Source organism: Lithobates pipiens, unplaced genomic scaffold, assembly GCF_037356315.1.
Source record: "Lithobates pipiens isolate NorthernLeopardFrog02 unplaced genomic scaffold, aLitPip1_a1.2 Scaffold_19, whole genome shotgun sequence".
Taxonomy (NCBI): domain Eukaryota; kingdom Metazoa; phylum Chordata; class Amphibia; order Anura; family Ranidae; genus Lithobates; species Lithobates pipiens.
Genome location: NW_027507764.1, coordinates 214,630,786 through 214,653,531, shown reverse-complemented (window position 1 = coordinate 214,653,531; position 22,746 = coordinate 214,630,786). Strand labels below are relative to the sequence as shown.

General features: G+C 38.9%; 1 protein-coding gene across 1 annotated transcript in view; it reads left to right on the top strand.

Annotated features, from left to right (window-relative positions):
• The window catches only part of GLI3 (GLI family zinc finger 3), a 313,436-nt gene that overhangs the window by 192,262 nt on the left and 98,428 nt on the right, over positions 1–22,746 (top strand). The window contains exon 7 of the mRNA XM_077491685.1: positions 12,708–12,909. Within this exon, the coding sequence (XP_077347811.1) occupies positions 12,708–12,909 (202 nt within the window). The remainder of the gene's footprint in view (positions 1–12,707; positions 12,910–22,746) is intronic.

Genomic DNA, 22,746 nt, shown 5'->3' with positions numbered 1-22,746 from the left:
TATTGGGCTACTCACAATAACCCTCCTTGTTTTTCGGTGCCCACTGAAGACAGAAGTGGGCAAATAGTCAAATAGTAGATGCATGTTTTCTCTAATGCAGTTCTGGTATCTAGAAGTATTTGATAACTTACCTGGATATAAGGAACTATACATTTATTGCAAGTGTTCTTAAAGAGTGACAAGGCCTCCTAATAGTGAACTCCCTTGTAAGGTACTCCCATCTTCCACATACTTCCCTAGTGCCTCCCAGATCTGTCTTCCCCTGTCCGATCACAATAGCACAGCAGGGGAGATCACTGTACTAACATTGGATTGTTACTGAGCTGTCAGTGTTATAGTGTGTATGAAGCTTAAGCAAAGTGGGACTTCACCAGTTAAGGAAAAATCATTTTATCTCCCTCATGTGACAGTGCTCCAGCCTAAGCAATTGCCAGGCCTGAACTCTGTCACATAGATCGGGCAAGTAACATCATTCACCTGGGTAAGCTCTTGCACCATCTGACACCAGAACTTGCAGAAGATGGATCGCTGAAGCAGGGAGGTGGCAACGAAAGTATAGAATAATGAGTGTTGAGGAAGCTGGGCTATAATGGGGCACTGTCACTTTCCCCTGAATGAGCAGTTGAAATTGTCTCTTTGAACCATCTGCCAGGAACCTTCATACATTTTTACTACTTAACGTGGAGTTCCACCCACTTTTTCATCTGAACACTATTAGCTTCAGAATTAACCAAAAAAACAGCATTGGGCATTTTTTCTCATCCTTTACATTGTTTCCATGGCTTTAAATATAGCTCCCTGTTTGCCCATCCGCAGAGATTTACATCACCTCCTACGGCGCACTGGCTCCTGGGAGATGTGTGTCATGATTCCCAGGAGCCAGTGGGCATCACCGCTATATACAGCAGAAGTGATGTTGAGTCATGGCCATCTGGGTACACCCGCACTCATCCGCAGTAAGCCTAGCGTTAGATGTTGGCCAGCAGATATCTTTATGCACCCACCTGAGTCTAGCGTTTCACAGTTATTTTTAAAAGTAAACTCAACTTATATAGTAAAATACTGTATTTAGAAGTCTGTCTGACTGCTTTGATGTTTAATTTTAAAAGCAAGACTCTGGTGGGTGTATAAAGATGTCCACTTTCCAATTTCTAACTCTAGGCTTACTGTGGATGAGTGCAGGTTTACCAAGATGGCCACGATGCAACGTCACTTCGGCTGTATATTCTGATATGCAGCGGCTCTCTGATAAAACACTGCCTCTTAGCATCATGATGGCAACCAGAGACAATACCTTCATTGAGCCCTGTGTGTAATGCACCTTATCCTGGGAAAGAGACCCAGTGGGCTTCACATGCCCAGAAGCAAGATAGAAACGTGCAGCAAAGGAAAGACAAAGGTTTGTTTTTTCAGAAAAAACAGGAAATACAGCGGCGGTTTTACTGACATCATCATTTACAAAATGAGATTAATAAAAAATAATGTGGGTGGAACTCCGCTTTAAGATTTCTGCAAAGCCATTGGAATAAGTCACCTCACTGGAAGAGTTATGCCGCGTACACACGATCGGACTCTGGTCTGTCGGGCAATTTTGTGGGACTTCCCAAAAGTCCGGCAGACTTTGAAAGAAGACTTGACTTAAAATTGTCCGCTGGACTCAGCTGTCCAGCGGACAATACACTCGTCTGTGTGCTAGTCTGCCGGACTTTCCAAATGAATGGACTTGCCCACACGGAGTAAAGTCCGTTCATTTTGAACGTGACTTGAGGTACGACGGGACTAGAGAAGGAAGTCAATGTCGCTGCCTCCACCAAGATTGATGCCTTACTAACCCCGTCACCTGGTATGGAAAAAACGGCGTGGGGTCCCCCCAAAGCCAATACCAGACCCTTATCCAAGCACGCAGCCTGGCCGGTCAGGAAAGGAGGTGGAGACGAGCGAGTGCCCCCCCCCCCCAGAAGAGGCTGAAAAGCACGGAGAAGTCAGAAGAAGACCCCCAAAGTCTGAAGAAGACCCCCGGACGGCCAACGACCACGAACGAGAAAGCCGGGCTCCTCCGCTAGCAAAAGAGCGGCAAAAGAGCTGAAGATAGCGGAGGAGCCTGGCGAGAAGACCCCCGAAGTCGGAAGAAGACCCCCAGAGCTGACTAATAAACTACTTTAAAAACCTGTGTTGTGTGTTTTTTTATTACCACCTTTTCCCCCCAGGTGAATGGATACTCATTCACATAGGGTGGGGGCCGGGATCTGGGGGCCCCCTTATTAAAGGGGGCTCCCGGATTCCAATAAGCCCCCCGCCCGCAGACCCCGACAACCAACGGCCAGGGTTGTCGGAAAGAGGCCCTTGTCCTCATCAACATGGGAACAAGGTGCTTTGCGGTGGGGGGACCGCAGGCCCCCCTTCCCCAAAGCACACCCCCCATGTTGATGGTACGCAGCCTGGTACGGTTCAGAAGGGAGGAGCGCTCGCTCGTCCCCATCCCCTTTCCTGACCGGCCAGGCTGCGTGCTCGGATAAGGGTCTGGTATGGACTTTGGGGGCACCCCCACGCCGTTTTTTCGGCGTAGGGAATCCCCTTAAAATCAATACTAGGCGGCGGGGCTAGCAAGGTGTCAATCTCGCCGATGGAGGTGACAAGATTGACCTCCTTCTCTAGTCCCGTCGTACCTGAAGTCACGTTCAAAATGAACGGACTTTAGTCCATGTGTGGACAAGTCTGTTCATTTGGAAAGTCCGGCGGACCTCCGTCGGAAAGTCCGGCGGATTGTCTGATCGTGTGTATGCGGCATTAGTGTGCATTCACGCCAGAACACAGCAATATTTAAGGGTTTTCAGGTGTTTTTATTTAGGTGTTTTTACGTGCATAAATTAGTATTTTAGAAGTGTATTTTTAGCATTTTATATATGTATTTAAGGTTCAGGTGTTTTGGTTTTAGCCAATGGAAAGCAGCAGGGGGCTGGGACTAGTTTTTAATAGAACTTGATAGAGTAAATCAATAACATATATGATAACTGAAGATCATATACTGTGACATGTAACTAAAAATCATATACTGTGACATATAACAGATTAGTTCAAAAAGTCCACAATAAAGCAAAAATTCTGAAGTCTTTTTCTTTATTTCTCAATAAAACGAAAGTCCGGATTGTGACATCCAAAGGTGATGAGTGATTATTTAAAAGCAATTAACAAATGTGTGAATAAGTGTCCAAAAAATTAAGTGACAAGATGAATCCACCACCATAAGCATTGGCTGCTTACCAGAAGGCGTAGGTTGGTCCTAAGGTTCCAGATTCACTGCAGCGATGTTCCATACAGCGCTTGTTTTATAGTGGGAGCATGTAATTACACTATGTGGCCCCTTTCTTTCCTTCTTTTATAAATTCCTGGTGAGGTGCATTCCTCCATTTGTTCACTATTGGCTACATCCAATGCTTCTGTGATTGATTGTGCGGAGTTTCCATCGCTGCAGTGAATCTGGATCCTTAGGACCAACCTAATAAAGCCTATTTGACTGGCCAGGTGTATACCTGTGTGTCTACACGCATGGTAGCCAATCAGCTTCTAAGTTCAGTTTGTTCAATTAAGCTTTGACAATAAAACCTGGAAGCTGATTGGTTTCTATGCAAAACTACACCAGATTTTCACAGGCCAGATTTATTAGACACCCTCCCCCCCTCACTGTCTTATGAATTTGAGCCTTATTAAATGAGGGAAATTTACTAAAGGAAAATAAACTGTTAATTTCGCAAAGGATTTTTTCTTTTAGCTTAGTAATTGTGGTGAAAATTCACTTTGCAAATAATTCCCAATCACATGCAAAGGAATAAAAAATACTGTGTTTTTGCTTGACAGTATTGGATGATGCAAGTCAGAAGAGCTTCACCTCATTCACAAAACTAAGGGAAGTTTCATTTGCAAAGTGAAAATTCCCTTGCAAAGTGAACAGCCCCATAGTAAGCATAACAGAATCAAGCTGGAAAATGAAGTGAACATAGCAGTAGCAGCAGCCAACAAATGCTCTGCATCCCTAAGTTGGCTGAAATATGACCTTTAGTTTCCCATGGTTTAAAAATATGTAACTTTACCTCTCTCTACTTCCTTCCCTAATCCCCATCATCAGTGATGAACTACCATACCTACATACTTTTGACGTTCTCTAGTTTATCAGTGGCTTGTACCGAATCTTTTAAGAGACTATCAATTGCATAATAAATCAGATATTGTCTATGGCTGGCATCACTCATGATTAAAGTAAAAAGTTCTGATTCTGCCAGGTTTTTTGGTATTCTCTTTTTTAGCCATAATCTGATTTCCTTATGTGACTTAAATAGCCATACATAGAGGAATCAGATTGTTCAAAGACCTCAGATAAATCTCTCATCACTTGACATACACATTCACTATTGATTGGATGTTGTCTGGTATTTACAAGACAGTAATAGGTAGTGCAGTTATCTTTACTCACCTATGCCTTATCAACAGAAACTGAGAATTATATGAAAAATTGCTATCTGCCCAAATTCAGATATTGGTCTGATATAATTGTTTGTGCTCCATAAATGAAGGGATCATTGCACGTTTTGCATGAAAAAGTAATCTCTACCTGTGTGTCCCCGTGCAGTTCTAATAAATAGCATTGCTTGCGCTAATTAGTGGAATAAATGACAAGTAAATATAGGCACAGTAAAATATAAAAAAATTGAATTTCAACCACAAATATCATACTTCATGGTGGAAAACTTCAATGGAATGTGTTCATAAAAATAAAAAGAATTGTGCAAGTCCTGTGATTGGAAAAATTACAGGTCTCAGATCCATTTGTCTTTTAACTGAAAAAAAAAATGTTCCTTCATTTGGATAGCTTTACATAAAAAAATGTATTAAAATCTAACCACTTTTTTCATGCTGTAGGTTTTCAGTTCAAAACTGATATGTCAGTTATTTTAGGGGTTAATAATGTTGGCTTCTTTTATCTGTTGGAGATTCCACTAATGTGACACCCCTTCCCCAGTTTCCATTTCCATACTATTGTCACAACAGTTCCGTAATATAGCTCATATATATATATATATATATATATATATATATATATATATATAGTGGTATAATGAGCTGCCAAAGTTAAAGTGTCATCACAAAAAAAAAAAAACTGTTGGATTTGGAAGGAGTTAACCTTTAAATGAAACTTGTGAGAAATATTGAGGCTGATTACTCCTTTTTAAAACACTAGTTTTCAAGCCATTATGCTTATTTCGTAAGTAATAAACATGAACAAGCATTCATGACAAGAATTCTGTTGGAGTTGGCAATGGCACCCTGGCACCCTGCATACCTCTTTTATAACATGTTTCTCTTAAGTTATTTAGGACTGTAAAGATGTTTTGCAGTGATCAGGTGGACATCTATATAAGCAGTCTTTGCACACCCTTATTCTATAAGCATAGTTTGTTTGGTTTGCAGAATTGTGAAATATCACAGAACATTATGGTCAAGGGGAAAATGCATTTTTATATCAGAAGTCTGAACCGATATGGCGTAGGGAACCCAATTACATCAGACTCCTATAATGCACGTGGAAGACAGCTTCTTATGTCCGGGAAGTGCTGGGGATCAGAATTTATTGTTATCTTAAAATATACAATGTTTTCTTAAGGAGCTGGGAAGGAAGGCTGGCCAGATTTGGGGTAGGAAGCCAAGTGATATACATTTCTCATCAGGCATCTGGAAGACAGAGAGCTGTATAGGCTTTTGTAATTATTAAGTGCTGGGGATTCATTGCTACCCAGAGGCTTCGTATATATGGACTCAGCAGCAAGCAGCTATACAAGTCATGGTACAGTTTCTTCATCCAGAGTTTGGTTTCAGTGCTGTGTTTCCCTGGGTGTGTTTCATCAGATGCTTTGAAAAGTAGAGGGGTCAGGGGTCTAATAGACCCCTGATTTCTTCTTAAAATACACTTGTCACAAGAAGCTTGTTCACCGTTTGTAATAGCAATACATTTAAATGAATAAAAAAGTATAACATTTTTATTTTAAATATAATTAATAACAAATGATTTAAATGCACCCCTTCATGTAGGTTCAGCCCACATATGTAAATAGTGATTGCACTGCACATGTGTAGTATCACTGCAAATGTCAGTTAGGGCAATCATTTTAGCTCCATAGCTCATGTTTTACTCTAAACTATTAACCTGTAAAAGCTTTTGAAGAGTTGTCTATGGACAATTCTAGTCAATGTGGTTTGTCAATAAACTCTTAAAGAATGGCATGCTGTCCAATGAAATAATAATAATAAAAAAAAAAAATATATAAATAAATAAATATATATATATATATATATATAGATATATATAGATATATATAGATAGAGAGAGAGAGAGAGAGAGCAAACAGTGTAACAATTACCCAGATAGTGTTATTACCTTAAATAAAGTGATATTGTGCTATGGAACAAGAAGCTATCTCTTTAAAGTGCAAATGCATTATAATACATCAAAAACAATCAACAATAGCTAATATTGTGTTATCTCTATATATAAATTGCTGTATGTGCTATGAAACAAATTCACCAAAGTGTCTCATGCAAAAAACAATTCAGTAAAGGGCATAAAGTCCTGAATTCATATAATAAATATCCATGCAGTTCATATATAAAAGTCTATTTGCTGCTCCACCATCAATGCCCTTGGGTGTCATGCTTGTGGCTGTCAGAGTCTTGCTATGCCTCATGGGACTTGTAGTTCTGCAACAGCTGGAGGTCCGCTAATTGCATATCCCTGCTATATGGTTTACCACCACTTGGGAGTATAAGACTACCACCACCATAGAAGGGGGGGGGGGGGGAGAGATGCTAATCAGAAGGCTAGCCCCACAGACTTGCTCAGCATGGATCGCTCTGTTGATCCCTGCTGAGCCGGTGGATGATGAGCCCCGCTCTCCTCTATGGAAAATAGGATTTCCATCTGTCTGGTTTTAGCGGAGTGGATCTGATGTCAGCTGACATGTCACCGCTGACATCCGTTGCTCCATTGAGGTGCATGGAACGTCCATTCAGGTCCACCTAAAAAAAATGACAGGCGGATCTAAATGGTTCACATGTGTGAAAGGACCCTAAGTCTTGACATGTTTGGCATCCATTTACCTAACGCATCATTTGTCAATTTTGCCCAAAAAATTGGGTATTATATTGTGTTTGTGTGCACTAAAATGCATTTAAGTGCATTTTTTCCTGAAAATTTGTGCTTGATAAATGGCTACTCAAAAATCGTGTAACATAAAAATATATAATGTTTGGGGGTTCTAAGTAATTTTCAAGCAAACAAAATGCTGATATTAACATGTATGTGAAAAATTGAAAAATTGCCCTGGCATGCACGCGGTTAAATTATTCTTCAAAATGTAAGATTTCTCTTCACATTCATTTACTTTTTGCTGTGTTCTGAGGCCAAGCTTGGGACTTCCAAGCTTACTGCGTTAGATTTAAGGTCTGCCTAAGGTGAATGTAAACCCATTTTGTGAATATAAGCATTATAAGAATAACTGTGCATAGTAATATAATAAATCCAAATACCTTTTTTATAAGCTTCTGTACAGTTGTGTGACATCCATTCCCTATCTCTTCACCTCCCTGTCCAGTGATGGGGAAGAGATCACTTAAAGTGTGTGACATGTTCTGCATATGCCACAGCAGGACATTCCCTTCCTTTACCCTGGGGCCATAAGGAGCCCATTGATGCTTTTGTGGTCATGTGGTGTCATGTTTACTAAAAGGGGTGTTACGTGGGGGCAACTGTGACATGTCACTATCCTGGAACCTCTTTGCAATCAGATAAAGAGCGTCACATAGGATGGCTTCCAGTGGGGAACATAGGAAGTAAATGGGTCCATCCAGGAAGAAAACTGTGACATAGCCAGTGAGAGTGGTGATGCCGAAATCAGAAGATCAGCTGAAATAGCGTTGCCACTCTAAATAGGGAAGGAGAGGGATAATCCAGGATCAGACAGGTATTTATCAAATAAAATTAGAGAAATACATTAAAAAATAGGGGGAACATAACAAGAGCTATTAATCTAAAATTTGATTAAACCCTTATTGTTAAACAGCATCATGTACTGTATATTGATCTCTGTTCTTTTTTCTTTACATTGAAATAATGTGTTGTGAATTTCCACCTTTATGGTGACTTAAAGTGGTTGTAAAGTCAAAAGGTTTTTTATCTTCATGGATTCTATGCATGGAGATAAAAAGCCCCCCTAACACTTACCTGAGGTCCATCCCTATCCAACAATGTCCACGAGTCCCTCGGCCTTCCGGGACTCTCTCTTTTCCAATTGGCTGAGACACAGCAGCGGCACCAATGGCTCCTGCTGCTGTCAATCAAAGTCAGTTGTCCTTTCAGGGGAGGGGGAGTGGGGCCAAACTGCAGCTCTGTGTGTCTGCTGCTTGCTGTGGGGGCATTGGACAGGAGGGAGGGGCCAGAAGCAGCAAAGAGGGACCCGAGAAGAGGAGGATATGGGCTGCCCTGTGCAAACACACTGCAAGCTGCTTGCTGTGGGGGCATTAGACAGGAGGGAGGGGCCAGAAGCAGCAAAGAGGGAGCTGAGAAGAGGAGGATATGGGCTGCCCTGTGCAAACACACTGCATAGAGTAAGTAAGTATAACATGTTTTTTAATTTAAAGAAAAACACGACTTGGCAATAACTTTAACCACTGCTGTAAAAAATTACCCTACAGCCATGCAATGTGTTACTGCTCTGTTAGCTGATGAGTAAGGCATCGCCAAAGCCCGTTAGCACAAGCCATACCTCTACTCCTTTTGCAAGCCACATTAATGATAGGGGCTGTTGGATTCTGTGGCGCTAAAAGGAAAAATTTTTTCAATACATTTTTTTGAATGTTATAAAGGGTGATGGACGTTGATACAATAAAATCTCTAAGATACATATTTGGACGTGACAATGTGATCATTAATAACATGGAAACTAGTGTTCACCCAAACAAAATTAAAGACAGAATTTTCATTAATAGATGAGTGTAAATAATGGGTTAACCGGGAGTCGCATCTGACAAAAAAAAGCTAGACTACAGCCAAAACATTTATACATATGTACCATGTGCCGATGGAGGGGATGACTGGAACATAAACAACCAACTAGGTTGTTAGATGAACTACAAAGGAAATGTATAAGGAAGCAACCAAGAGAGTCTGCAGTCATAGTTAAACTCAGATATAAGGGCACAGTTAATTGACTAGTAGATAGATGGGCCGGTCGGCTTTAGGCTAGGTTCACATCTGTGCGGGTGATGCCGCTGCAGAACCCGCACAAATACCTGCAGCCACAACCATCCACATGGAGAAATGCAGGATCCCTTGGAAGGTGCCATTATTCCTAATGGCATGCCACCCACATTGGAAATTGCATCCATACAGGGAACCCAGGAAAGTGGATAAAAGGGCTGTTATTTCTGAATCCAACAATGTAAGTTACATAAAGTTGTGCCTTGCCTAGATGCAAAATGTCTGATGGAGATAAAGCTTTGCCATGACCAGCCCTGTACATTAGTATTTATAGCTCGCTTTTAATATCAGAGATAACAAGAGTTTCAGAGTAAGTCCACTTCTTAAGTATAGGTCTGCGGGTGATCAACAAGAAAAGGTAAATTCATTGTGATTATTGTGATTATTGGGGACGTCTCCCCAAACATTCCATAATAAGGTGTAGAACTAGAGAACTATACCCAAATAGCAGTAACAAGGGACCTTTAGGAGTGGAGCAGTTGGTTACTCCATATATAAAGCCAATCACTTGGTCCCAGACCTTAGTGGTTAAAGGACATGACCAGAAACAGAGGGGAATATTGAATATTGTGGAGTGGTGGTGAGTAGCAAATTCTGAGAATTACGTTCTTCATTTTATTAATATGCAGAAAAAAATATGTTACATAATTCCAGCTGAATTTGCTCACCTATTATAAGTGTTTGCTTTCAGAATTACTTTATTTTAGCTTTAGAGGTTGTGATTCACACTTACCATACATGAAATCTCTACAGCTTTGCAGTGTATGGGCAGTTAGCCAATAACAGCATTTTTTCGCAAAGATAATGAATTGCTTATTGTCTTTCAGTCATTGTAGTTGGTGTTCTGAAAGAGGTAATATTATCAAAACTCTTTCACAAGAAATGCCTGCTTCTTACTGATTTACTCATCTAAGAGCTAGTTTGACCAAAATTGTATCCTTAATATATATCGATCCTTTGCTAAGAATCAATTAATTATTAAGATTGTTTTACAAATTTTCAACATGACCAGTGCTGAGAAATAATCTAAAAACACAGTTGAATTGTGTATGTTTTTAGTCTTATAAAATAATACAGTACACTAGATGGGAAATTTAACAAAGGAATATTTATCCTTACTTTCTTTTTTCACAATAAAATTGTAACAAAAGGATATTTGTAAATAATATAAATGAAAAACACATTCGCAAAACTTTTTTGTAAATGGTAGACACAATACCCTTCATCCGTATAATTAATTTCTAAAAAAACAAACAGTGAATGAAATATTTAGTTTGTAGCAGTAATGTTACTCACTAGTAAAAGTAATAGACACAGGAAGTTCACTAGCTTTATCAGACTGCTGCTGGCCTAAGTGGAAAAACATTTTAAGCAGATAATTATCTCTGGGCATAAAATAAATCCTGCTGTGTTTGTGTTTATAATGAGAGCCAAAGGGTTTATTTGAACAGCAGATAAATTGTATTCACGGCGGATAACTTATGTTAATCTCCTCTATAGTGGGAAGGCTTTAATGGGGTTACATGCCATGAGTGGCTGAAAATTGAGGCTGTCATGCTATTTCATCTATCCGACTTAAATGAGTGATAATGATACCTGCAGCCTCGGTGTTGGAGTGCAGACAATTGATTTTGAAAACGAGTAATTAATTTTTATTCACAGCCTATAACATGTTCATTGCACCTAATTGCTAAATGGGCTGGACAAAAACACACCAGTATGTGTGTGTATATATATCATAACCTTGCAAGTAGTTTTATATATACATATATATATATATATATATATATATATATATATATATATATATATATATATATATATATATACAAACACACATACTGGTGTGTTTTTGTCCAGCCCATTTAGCAATTAGGTGCAATGAACATGTTGTAGGCTGTGAATAAAAATGAAGCCTATGATATATATATATATATATATATATATATATATATATATATATATATATATATATATATATATATATATATATATATATATATATATATCATAGCCTCGCAACTAAGTAGTTACTCATACAGTTATTTAAATATACTATAAACTAGGAGTTTTTTTGTTAGATGGCACTTAGGTGCTGCCAACGCCTATGTAGTCAGTGTTCGATAAATATAGTACTAATTTCTGACAGCCTCCAAGATATATCAATCACTTATGTAAAAAAAAAAAATTTATTCAACACAAATCATATATAAATAGAAATCAACATATTATTACGCAAACATTACATATGATAAGGATAAGGGTTTAGCAAGCAAAAATATGCTGTACTCATTATTATATAGATAAATTATATAATATTATACATGATAATAGTTTTATTTTTGTAAACTAATATAGCTTGCAGAACAACTGTAAATTCCAACTTACTACAGAAACACAACAGATTTTGGTTGCTATAGACAATATAGAGCTTTTTAAAGGTAAAAAAAAAAAAAGCAGGCCAACGTAAAATTAAATGCTAACTACAGTAAAATATGCAATGAAATGTCATGGCATTTATTGAGCATCGTTTACTGCATTTTTCAGCTAAAAAGAAAAAAAAAAGATACCTTACTTCAATTTGTTCCTATCTGTTTTAATACAGTTTTGCTATATTTTCTTTTTTGTCTCGGAAGTCTTTAGTCTCAGTCTGCAAGGCAAATAAAATGGGGCCAGGAACCATGTATCTCAATCTGAATGTTGGTTTATTTTCAGCTCCACTCGTTTTCTAAGAATGGTACAGGCTTGTTGGTTAGGCCTAAGCAGCACCGTTTCATTGTTTGCGGTGAATTAATGATGGGAATGTCGCTGCAGCCGTCAGATTCATAAATCACCAGAAATGAGAGGGCTAATACATAGAAGTCTTATCCTTTTGTTTAGCAATTTATCATGTTGCTTGCACATTAATAAACAGAGCTCCCCTGAGGAAAGCTTTGGAAGATACATTTTTCTTCCTAATTTTCCTCAATTGTAGCCAGTAGATCACAGGTGGAAAGTGAAGGCACTTGTCAAAACCACTCGCTGTTCTGATCCTGTCTGTAGAGAACAGGGGCTGCGCTGTAATAATAATGTCGTGTATATACACATAACCCTTTATGTTTGCTGTTTTAAAGAAGAATATTCAGGGTTCTGTCATGAAATTTGCAGCATTACTTCAAAGTCTGAAATAAAAAGTTGTCTATAAATTGTTATAAAATAAATTAGCTTTTGTACTATCACTGAGTAAAGTTGTATACCTAAATTGGAGCAGCTGAACAGTCTTGTCCTTGTTTGCCCACTGTTAGGTGCATAAAATAAGTGAATATTAGCTCCCAATTTTGTAAGCTCTAAACCAGAGAAATGTTTTAAACACATTGAAAGTTAAACATGGCTTTCGTATTAATTTTTTTTTCTTTTGCTTTAGGTTCCAGGTTCCCTAGCCCCAGACTAACAGCACGGCCAAGCCGAAAAAGGACGTTGTCTATATCCCCACTCTCAGATCACAGCTTTGACCTTCAGACCATGATACGAACATCTCCAAACTCTTTAGTTACCATTCTCAATAACTCACGAAGCAGCTCATCAGCTAGTGGCTCTTATGGACATTTATCAGCAAGTGCAATAAGGTAAGAACACATGAAATGCATGGATATGTTATGATCATTCATATTGATTTTGTTAAATAGATAAAAGTTATATGAATCTTTAGTGGTTTACTTATGTCCGTTTTTGACATTCAGTGCAACAGTGTGGAAGATATTGGGAATATATGTAATTCTCCCTCCTAATTTTACATTTTCAGTAATAATTTTAGTGAAGTTATTAAACCACAAGGCATTGTGAGCCTGTATATGTAGAGTTTTGCTGTATATATGTATATCAATGCACAGTATTTGAAGAATACAGCATTCAATGAGTTGAGCAATATATTTTAACACACAAACATACCCTGTGTGTGCTGGAACCTAATTTTCCCTCCAATCCCATTTCTTCTCTCCAAATTTTTGAGCAGGACCCCAAACCTTTAATCTCATCCCTTACTAACTGCAACTGCCCCTCCCCCAGCCCACTCATTTACCACTGGTTATCTCTAGTATTGCAAGAAGACTGCTACTCCATGTTCTGATGCAGTAACAACTTGGTTTATTAGTTCTATGTGTTTTTTTTTCAACATTTTTTTGTTAAGTTTTTCTTTATCAAGCATTTACTTCAAAGGTGGATAGTTCATGTTACCTTTTGTTGTCATACTATTTTAAGGCTGTCCAAAAGTGCTTAGCAGTGATTTTTTTGAAAACTACAGAACCTTAATTAATAAAACCAACAATCATGTACCAAAGCCAGTTTGGCATAAAATGGCTAACAGATTAAGGACTGACATAGGGAAGGAAGATCATCTTATTGCTGTGCAGGAATTATATTAGTTAGTTTTAGTACCGCTTCATAACATGGGGGAGATCAGTAAGAGAGCATGATTCACAGCTCCTCTTGCTGCAGTTCCACATTGATGAGCCTGTATAGGCCTGTAGGATACGGAGGACTTAGTTAAGGTTAGAGATTGGGATTGCTTTCCAACAAAGCTGTTTGAACGACTATGCAGCTTTTGTTGGGCTACTTGATATGCCTCTTGTAGTACAGGTTCTGGCTCACCTATATTTTAGGTAATAAATTAATACATTTAAAAAATAGTATAGAGCTTCTAAAATATGTAATGACCCTTATTAAAGGAATTGTAAAGTACCATCGTTTTTCAACTTAATGCATTCTATGCATTAAGGTTAAAAAACCTTCTGTGCAGCAGCTGCACCCCAGATTTATAGCAGCGGGAGCCATTGGCAATCAAATCCAGTGACCGGGGGGTGGGGCCGAGTCCTGCTGTCTGTGTCAATGGACGCAGCAGCAGGACTCGTGAGCCCCCATGGCAAGCTGATTTACGAGGGGGCATCCAATGAAGAGGAGGGGCCAGGAGCACCGCCAGGGGACCCCAGAGAATGAGGATCAGAACTACTCTGTGCAAACTCTTGCACAGAGCAGGTAAGTATAACATGTTTGTTATTTTTTTTAAACAAACCTTTACAATCACATTATGTTCTCATCTACAAAGGATTCAAATAAATAAAAAGTGTGCAGTCCCTTTAAGAACCCTTCAGTTGGCTCTCCAAGATATTATACTTGACTAACCAAAGTGCTAGTGCAAATTCAACAACTGTGCCAGAACACACAATTATAGAGATATACAGTATGTGTCCATATATAGTCAATAAAAAATCCATATTGCTTCACATTTCATGTGCTCTCATACAAAATCTTGCTGTCAGTGAATCAGTCCATCTCCAACGTGAAACCTCCTCTGTGCCCCTTTTGCATGGATTTTAAAGTATAATATATTGGATAGCTACATGAAGAGCTCTTAAAGGGGCTGTGCACTTTTTATGTACCATATTTAAATTGCATGTAAAGGTAGATGAGAACTTGATAAGGGAGGTTATAAGTTTTAGGAGCACTGCCCTATTTTTTTATTTTCATTGAATTATTTGTGATTTCACAGAAGTGTTTGAGCTGCTGCATAGAGAAATGCTTATTTTATAGTTTGTATTGATTTTGGTATAGCAGATGGTGAGGTAGAGTGGGGGTATTGTTTTTAAATTTATACTCAATAAAGAAATAACCTGAAACTTTTTTTCCAGTCATAGTAGTGTGCATCAGATCATCGAATATCTATTCACACAAACTATATGTGAATAAAATAAATAAATGCAAGGACTGGAGAGTTATTCAAAATATATATATATATTTTTTTTCAAATATCTAGAACATTAGTAGGGTTGCCTGAATGTTATTACTAAAGGAAGTAAATGGTTCAGTTTGTAAAATGCCCATATTGTCCTTGTTTTGCCTGCATCCATCTTGTATTTACATTCCAACTGTGCAAATCCTATAACAACTTGCTATAAGAAAGAATGCCTTAGGACAAATTACAAACTCATTTTTCCAACTCTATAAGCAAGAACAAATGGGGGTTATGATGGCTTTACCTGTTAAGTTGGTGCCATAAATTATCCTTAAGATTAAACAGGCTAAATAGGTTTTTTTTTTTTTTCGTTAGATTTACCATAATTTGAAGTGTACATGTTAGAAACAGATTGAGAATCACTGTAAATCAGAACTGTGGCCAGGGAAGAGGTTATGTAATACTTTAAAACAAGCACTCATTGATCTGTGTAGCTGCAGATACTCAGGAGAAATTCATCCTTAAAAATGCCCAACTCCAAACAGAAGTACCCCCCTGCCCCCCCCCCAAACACACCCACTGTACAAGGGTTAATGCTTATGTTTGTTACCCGACTCCCTGCTTCAGCAGGCTCTCTAAAGTTCCAGACTATAGGCAGGCCTGCGATATCAACATATACATTGCAGGGCTAATAAATGTATGGCTATAAAATTTTCAGTCCCTGTTTTAGTGTCAGTTTACAACAGCATGACGTGGTAACCAGCACGAATCCTGTGCGGGTTTCCACATTGCATAGAACTCGCAGGCAAGTCACAAAGCCCTATACGGACCACTGTTCGCATAGAGCTTTGTGACTTGTGTCAATAGAAAGTTAATGACACCCCCAGATCAGTTCGCATATCGCAGTTCGAACTGTGAATATAGACAGGAATCAGATTGCATGGGTGTGAACTGATTCTAGTGCAGACAAAAAAAAAGAATTCTGCAGGATTTTGGTCCAAATGCGACGCAAGTACATCCATACAGCCATACCACCTGTATAGTTGAATTTGCATTGCACAGATATTGCATGTAATCTGCACAGCAGTGCAGTGCAAATCACATGCAATGTCTGTGATCGCACTGGTATGAACCGGGACTTACTGTCACTTTCTCTCAGTAGCTTAGCTTTCCCCAGCCAGCAATGACTTGGCAGTAACTACAGAGATCAGTGAGGTGCTTGTTTTTAAAGCCCAACTAAATATATCCTATATTCTAAGACTGCACACCTTTTGCTGAATCAAAGCAAAAGGTGTGCAGTCTTAGAATATAGTCTCACTAGCATGGTTAGCAGAGTTTTATTTGAATGCAGGAAAATTATTTGGAAAGTATAACAAAAAAAAGTAGGCACAAGTTTCATTCCAATGCGTTAGCAGCTGTTTGAGCTATTTGTGAGCAATTGTATCAGTTAACTTTTGATTATACTTTATATTTGTGTAATCAGTGAATCTTTTATTATTTTTATTGAGGTAAATACAGCAGAAATATATTTTGTTGTGCACAGATATATTTGATATATATATATATATATATATATATATATATATATATATATATATATATATATATATATATATATATGTATATCAATGAGCTTCCGCGCTCTATGGAAAAAATTTGGGGAAGGTAAATGGAAAGCAGCAGCAATCACTGTATGAGTGAACTCTCAATGTATAAGATAAATTAAAGGGGGGGTGTGTGTGCGCTCACTTTCAAAAAACAAAAAATGCCAAACAATATTCTAAATAATGACTCAGTGTGAGTCAATGTGGAATATGTGAAACAGCACAACAAATAAATATGTGAACATATAAATAAAATAAAATGAGTGGATTACTACAGACAAAAGATGAATAGTGACTAAGTGCAAAATGAAATAGAAATTGCTGCATCCATACACGATGCATAGACCGTATGCATAAACTATTAGAAATAAAATCACATAAGTGAATTATAGCAGCAAACAGTGAAATACAATATGGTACGGACCATATATGTGAAACACAAGTGCTATCAGTGCATCAGGTTAAAGTGTCCCAAAAAGATGCAAACATGCAACTCAAAAAATCGCAGCAGCAAAATCAAATTAAAGTGCCGGAACCGGAAGTGAAGTCCACATCCGGGCAAGACGCTCGGCGATCTGCTGTGCCTGTGTTTTCATTTGTCTGTGAGTAGATATTTTTTGTTTAATAAAATAGCGTTTTAAACTACTACACTATGGCGGTACCTTTTGATTTATTCCTCTGAGCCCGGTGACCATATACGAGGAGATTGGAGACATTTGTGCCATTCCCAAGATTCTGCTGTACAGCTACCCCCTGGATTACCCTCTGTTACCTGGTTGTCTCGTGTGATTTTACGCTGCTTATCTTGCAGCGGGGAGGTGATTACCCAGCGCTAGCACCACTGGCACGGATCACCTACCAGAGGAACGTCCCCTGTTTTGGCACACTGCACTTTAATTTGATTTTGCTGCTGCGATTTTTTGAGTTGCATGTTTGCATCTTTTTGGGACACTTTAACCTGATGCACTGATAGCACTTGTGTTTCACATATATGGTCCGTACCATATTGTATTTCACTGTTTGCTGCTATAATTCACTTATGTGATTTTATTTCTAATAGTTTATGCATACGGTCTATGCATCGTGTATGGATGCAGCAATTTCTGTTTCATTTTGCACTTAGTCACTATTCATCTTTTGTCTGTAGTAATCCACTCATTTTATTTTATTTATATGTTCACATATTTATTTGTTGTGCTGTTTCACATATTCCACATTGACTCACACTGAGTCATTATTTAGAATATTGTTTGGCATTTTTTGTTTTTTGAAAGTGAGCGCACACACACCCCCCCTTTAATATATATATATATATATATATATATATATATTATAAAACCAGACATGTTGGTTTTGCCCACTGTTTTGGCTTTATAGTTTGCATGGATTTTGACACATTAAATGTATCTATTCTTCCCCTGGATGCACAAAATTCTATTTTCTTTAAACACAGCAAAACTGTAAATAATCCTCATAAAAAAAGAATATTACATGCATTCAATGCATTTAGAAATGTCCTTCATATGAATAATGCATATAAATACAAGTATGTTATTGCCAGGGTAAATGAGGTGTTACAGTTTGTTTTCTTTAGAAAGCATCCACAGCTCAAGTAGAAAAGCCTGTCCCTTGCCATCATGTTGTAGAGAGGCACCCGTGGTCTCTGTGTTGAAGCAGTAGCCTCTCATTTGAGTCAGCCGGAAGCTAGAGCTCTGCAGGCCACTGCTTCCACACAAAGTGCAAGAGTCCTTCTCTGCCACACAATGGCAGGAGACAGGCTTTTATTTTTAGGCTGTAAAGGCTATTTCAAATTGCAAAGGGGTAGTAAAGACAGGAGGTTGATTTACTTTTTTTGCATCGACCTAAATCCTAACATTGTAGCCAGAGTTCAAATACCATGGTTATGACGCATTGCTTTGTAACACAATTTAATTTGCAGAATTTGACATCCGGCAACACCTGCCACGCTCATCCATTGAGGTCAATGGGAATGCACTGCAACCATGAACCAGCTTCTCTGAAAAGCTATCCATCATAGATCACTTTTTAGAGGGTAGTAAAAAGAGCCCTTTTGTTTTGATGCAATTGAAATGTATTTTGCTAACTAAAATGAAAGCTTGGTTGGACTTTAAAGCATATTTACTTCTGTTTAAAGAGGAAGTAGACTTCAATTTTTTACTTGTACCTACAGGTAAGACTTACCTGTAGGTACTGTGAATATCACCTAAACTTGCACAGTTTAGGAGATTTTTACAGAGGGTCTGGCTTACCATGCAGGACCTTCAATTACCATGTGGGAGTGACGCCATCGCGGCTCTGGCCACTCACAGCGTGGAGCCCGCCAACCCAGAATAAAACACTGGAGAATATGTCAGCTCTCTCAGTGATGTGCAGGCCCCGCTGGAGGGCTTCGTTCTAAGGTAAGTATTTCATAATGTGCAGTATGCGATGCATACCAGCTCATTATGCCTTTGTCTTATGCGGCATACACACAATCGGACTATCCGGCGGACCAGAGTCCGGCAGACAATTCGCCCATGTGTGGGCTCCGGTGGACTTTTTCTTCCCAAAAGTCTGGTGGACTTTGAAAGAAGTCTTGACTCAAAATTGACTCGATAGTCCGACGGACAATCCGCCCGTCTGTGTGCTAGTCCGCCGGACTTTTGAAAAGAACGGACTTGCCCACACACGGAGTAAAGTCCGTTCATTTTGAATGTGGCTCCAGGTAGACGGAACTAGCAAAGGAAGTCAATTTCGACACTTCCATCGACGAGATTGACACCTTGCTAGTCCCTTTACCTGGTATGGATTTAAAGGGGAACCCCCTACTCCGAAAAAACTGCGTGGGGGCCCCCCCCCAAAGTCCATAGCAGACCCTTATCTGAGCACGTAGCCCAGCCGTCAGGAAGGGGGGCTGGGACGAGCGAGCCGTACTGGGCCACGTGCCCTCAACATGGGGGGGTTCTTTAGGGAAGGGGGGGGCATGCGGCCCCCCCACCACAAAGCACCTTGTCCCAATGTTGATGAGGACAGGGGCCTCTTCCCGACAACCCTGGCCCCTGGTTGTCGGGGTATGCGGGCGGGGGGGCTTATCAGAATCCGGGAGCCCCCTTTAATAAGATTGTCTGCCGGACTAAGTCCACCAGATAGTCTGATCGTGTGTACGCGGCATTACAGGTTTTTTTTTTCTTTCACCAGGGTTTACGACCTCTTTAGGATTCCATAAATATTTGAATGTCCATTGTCTGGTTATGCTGATGTGCTAAGGATACTCAACATAATCTTCTAAAGTTTGCTTATTAACTGCTTGCCTACCAGGGCAATTTTCACATTTTTAACATACTGTACATGTTAAAATCAGCGTTTATTTTTTTTGCCAGAAAATTGCTTAGAACCACCAAACATTATATATTTTCTGAGAGCAGAGGCCCTGGAGTATACAATGGTGGGCGTTGCAATATATATTATGTATGATATTTCTGCAGCCATTTATCATACAAATTCTTAGGAAAAAATACACCTAAATGAATTTTCCTGCACACAAACACAATATAATACCCATTTTCTGATGGAATAAAAAGATAATGTTGTATTGAGTAAATAGATTTAAAACATGTGAAGATTTAGAATTGGGCATGCCTGTGAAATTACAACAAACTAGAGTACCTAAAAGTGTCCATGTGATGCAGGTGATGCTTTAAAATCCTTTACAGGTTATCAGTTTAGAGTCCATGATTAATTATGGTCCTAGAATTATTGCTTTTAGTCTTACATTCACCGTGATTCCTCACATTATTTAAAGATGTGTGCTGGTCATACGTGTTTGTATTTGTGTTTGCATTTGTGTGTATGCTCAGGGGGACAGGGGTGCTTTTACTTTTTTTGTATTATTTATATTTATTTCATTTTATTTTCTTGCTCATTTTAACTTTTTTTTTTTATATATAACTTTATTGCTATCAATAGAAGTGATAGCTTTGGGCTGGGACGGGTATGCTTTATAGAGACACCAGAGGTCTTTTAAACCCCGCATGTCTCCCTTGCCCTTCAAAACAGCTGATCAAACACAAATTGTGTTTGATCAGCTTCTTGCCTGCCTGTAACAGCCAGGAAATAATGACTCTGAAACCAGAAGTAACTAAATCTGTGTAGCTTCTGGGATCATTCATCACAGAGGAGATCAGGCAACAAATGATCCCCCATCTCCTCATGGGCAGCTGTCCTTACTGCTTACCATGGCAGCGATGCCAGCTACAGTATATAAAAGTGTTTGGGCGGCAGTAAAATCGCCCAAATCACTTTTATATGAAAGCCGATCGCTGGCTGTACAAAAAAACAACACAGTGCCTACGCTGGATGGCAAGTGGATAATGTCTGGGAAGCCAAACCAATGCAACACCTTATTCACTATTCAACAGTTTTGTCGTGCGTACAACAGTTTCGTCCTTGGTATACTTTTTGCCGCAAATTATTCTTTATTTGAGTTTATTATTTAGCTTATTGCATCAAATAAATTGCATCTATTTGTATTTTTTTGTATTCTTTAAAGCAGTTCTAAAGGTTACATTTTTTTTTTTTACAAACTTGTTATACTTACCTGCGCTGATTTGCACAGAGCAACCCCAATTTTCTTCTTTTTGGGTCCCCCAGTGTTCCTGGATCCTCCCCCCTGCTGAGTGCCCCCAGTAGCTAGCTGCTGGCCATGGGGGCACTCAAGCAGGCACGCTCCTGTGAATGGACAGTATCCATGCACACATGGAGTTCAGCTTGGCCCCACACCCACGCCCCACTCCCACTCTCTCCTCATTGGGTTACTTGCTGTGATAGAGAGAAGTAGAAGCCAATGGCTCCCACTGCTGTATGAGCCAATGAGGAGACAGAGACCTGGGAGAGTCACTGATCTTATGCTCTTAAATAGCATAAGTTTTATAACTGTTGAGACATCAGCTGTCAAAGCCATATATGGCTTTCAGTGAGTTGGCTCATTTATAGATGCATATTTATAGCACAAAGTGGATACTCCCTCCACTGGACTCTGCAGAGTTTACTTTACACTACAACTGCATTATTTGAGTTTATTTATGAATTGTAGGCTATGGTATGGAGCCTGTGGTGTCCTGTGGGGCACACTCTGCTTAACGATGTAAGGAAAACTACATGATTTGAGGAGACTTTGACAGGTCACATGACTGGGCTTTCCTACTCACAACTTTTTTCCCCCATTTATTGAATTGGATGGATCTTCTCTTCTTGGTTTGGGAGTCATTACTGTGCTTGTATTTGGAGTAGCTGTGTGGCTGGAGTAAGGCCCTACCACTGCTTCATAAATGGGATCTATCGTCTTGCATTATGAAAAAGAGGAGTGAAGCTATATCAAACTGATCTCTTTTATGCATATATCTAAAAAACAATATTCAAAAAGACTGCACATTGCCTCTATATATGAACAATGCAGGTCAAGCTACATTCACCTGATTTTTCTTTCATCTCTGGGGCATAAGTGAAGAGTTTTTATTCATAAAAGTGAAAACAACCTTTACATCAGTGGGTATATTGAAAGTCCTATGATTCCAATACTCCGATCTAAGTGACGTAACTGGCCTCTAGAAAAACAAATGTTTTTTCTTCTAAAGGATATAGGTAAATTATAAATGTCTGCATCTTGTTAGTATATTTGTGCTATACTAAATGAGTTGGTTAAGATTGTATTACAGTGGAACAGGGACATAGAAGATATTTTTATAACTCTGATCACAGCTTTCTGGGTACATTCCACAGCTGTGACCAGTAACTGGATGACCTTGTTAGCATAATTGCCACAAAGTTTGGTTTTCATTATAAGGTCTGTAATGCTTTGTTTTATTATTTTAAGTTAGCTATTTGAGACGCCTCATCTTTATGAAATTACAAGGCAGTTTGCTGACCCTGTACGAAATTTAGTAACTTTATGGAACTTAGTCTTTAAAATGCTTTAAGGAAAAGGAGTTACTTATTTGCCCTGTTTGCTGTGTGTAACACCTCTATTTTCTGAAGCATATTTGTCATGTGCATAAAGGTAATCCGCAACACACTGACCTAATAAGGAATGGAACTGTGACTCATTTTGATTCTGACTAGAAATAAAACTGTCT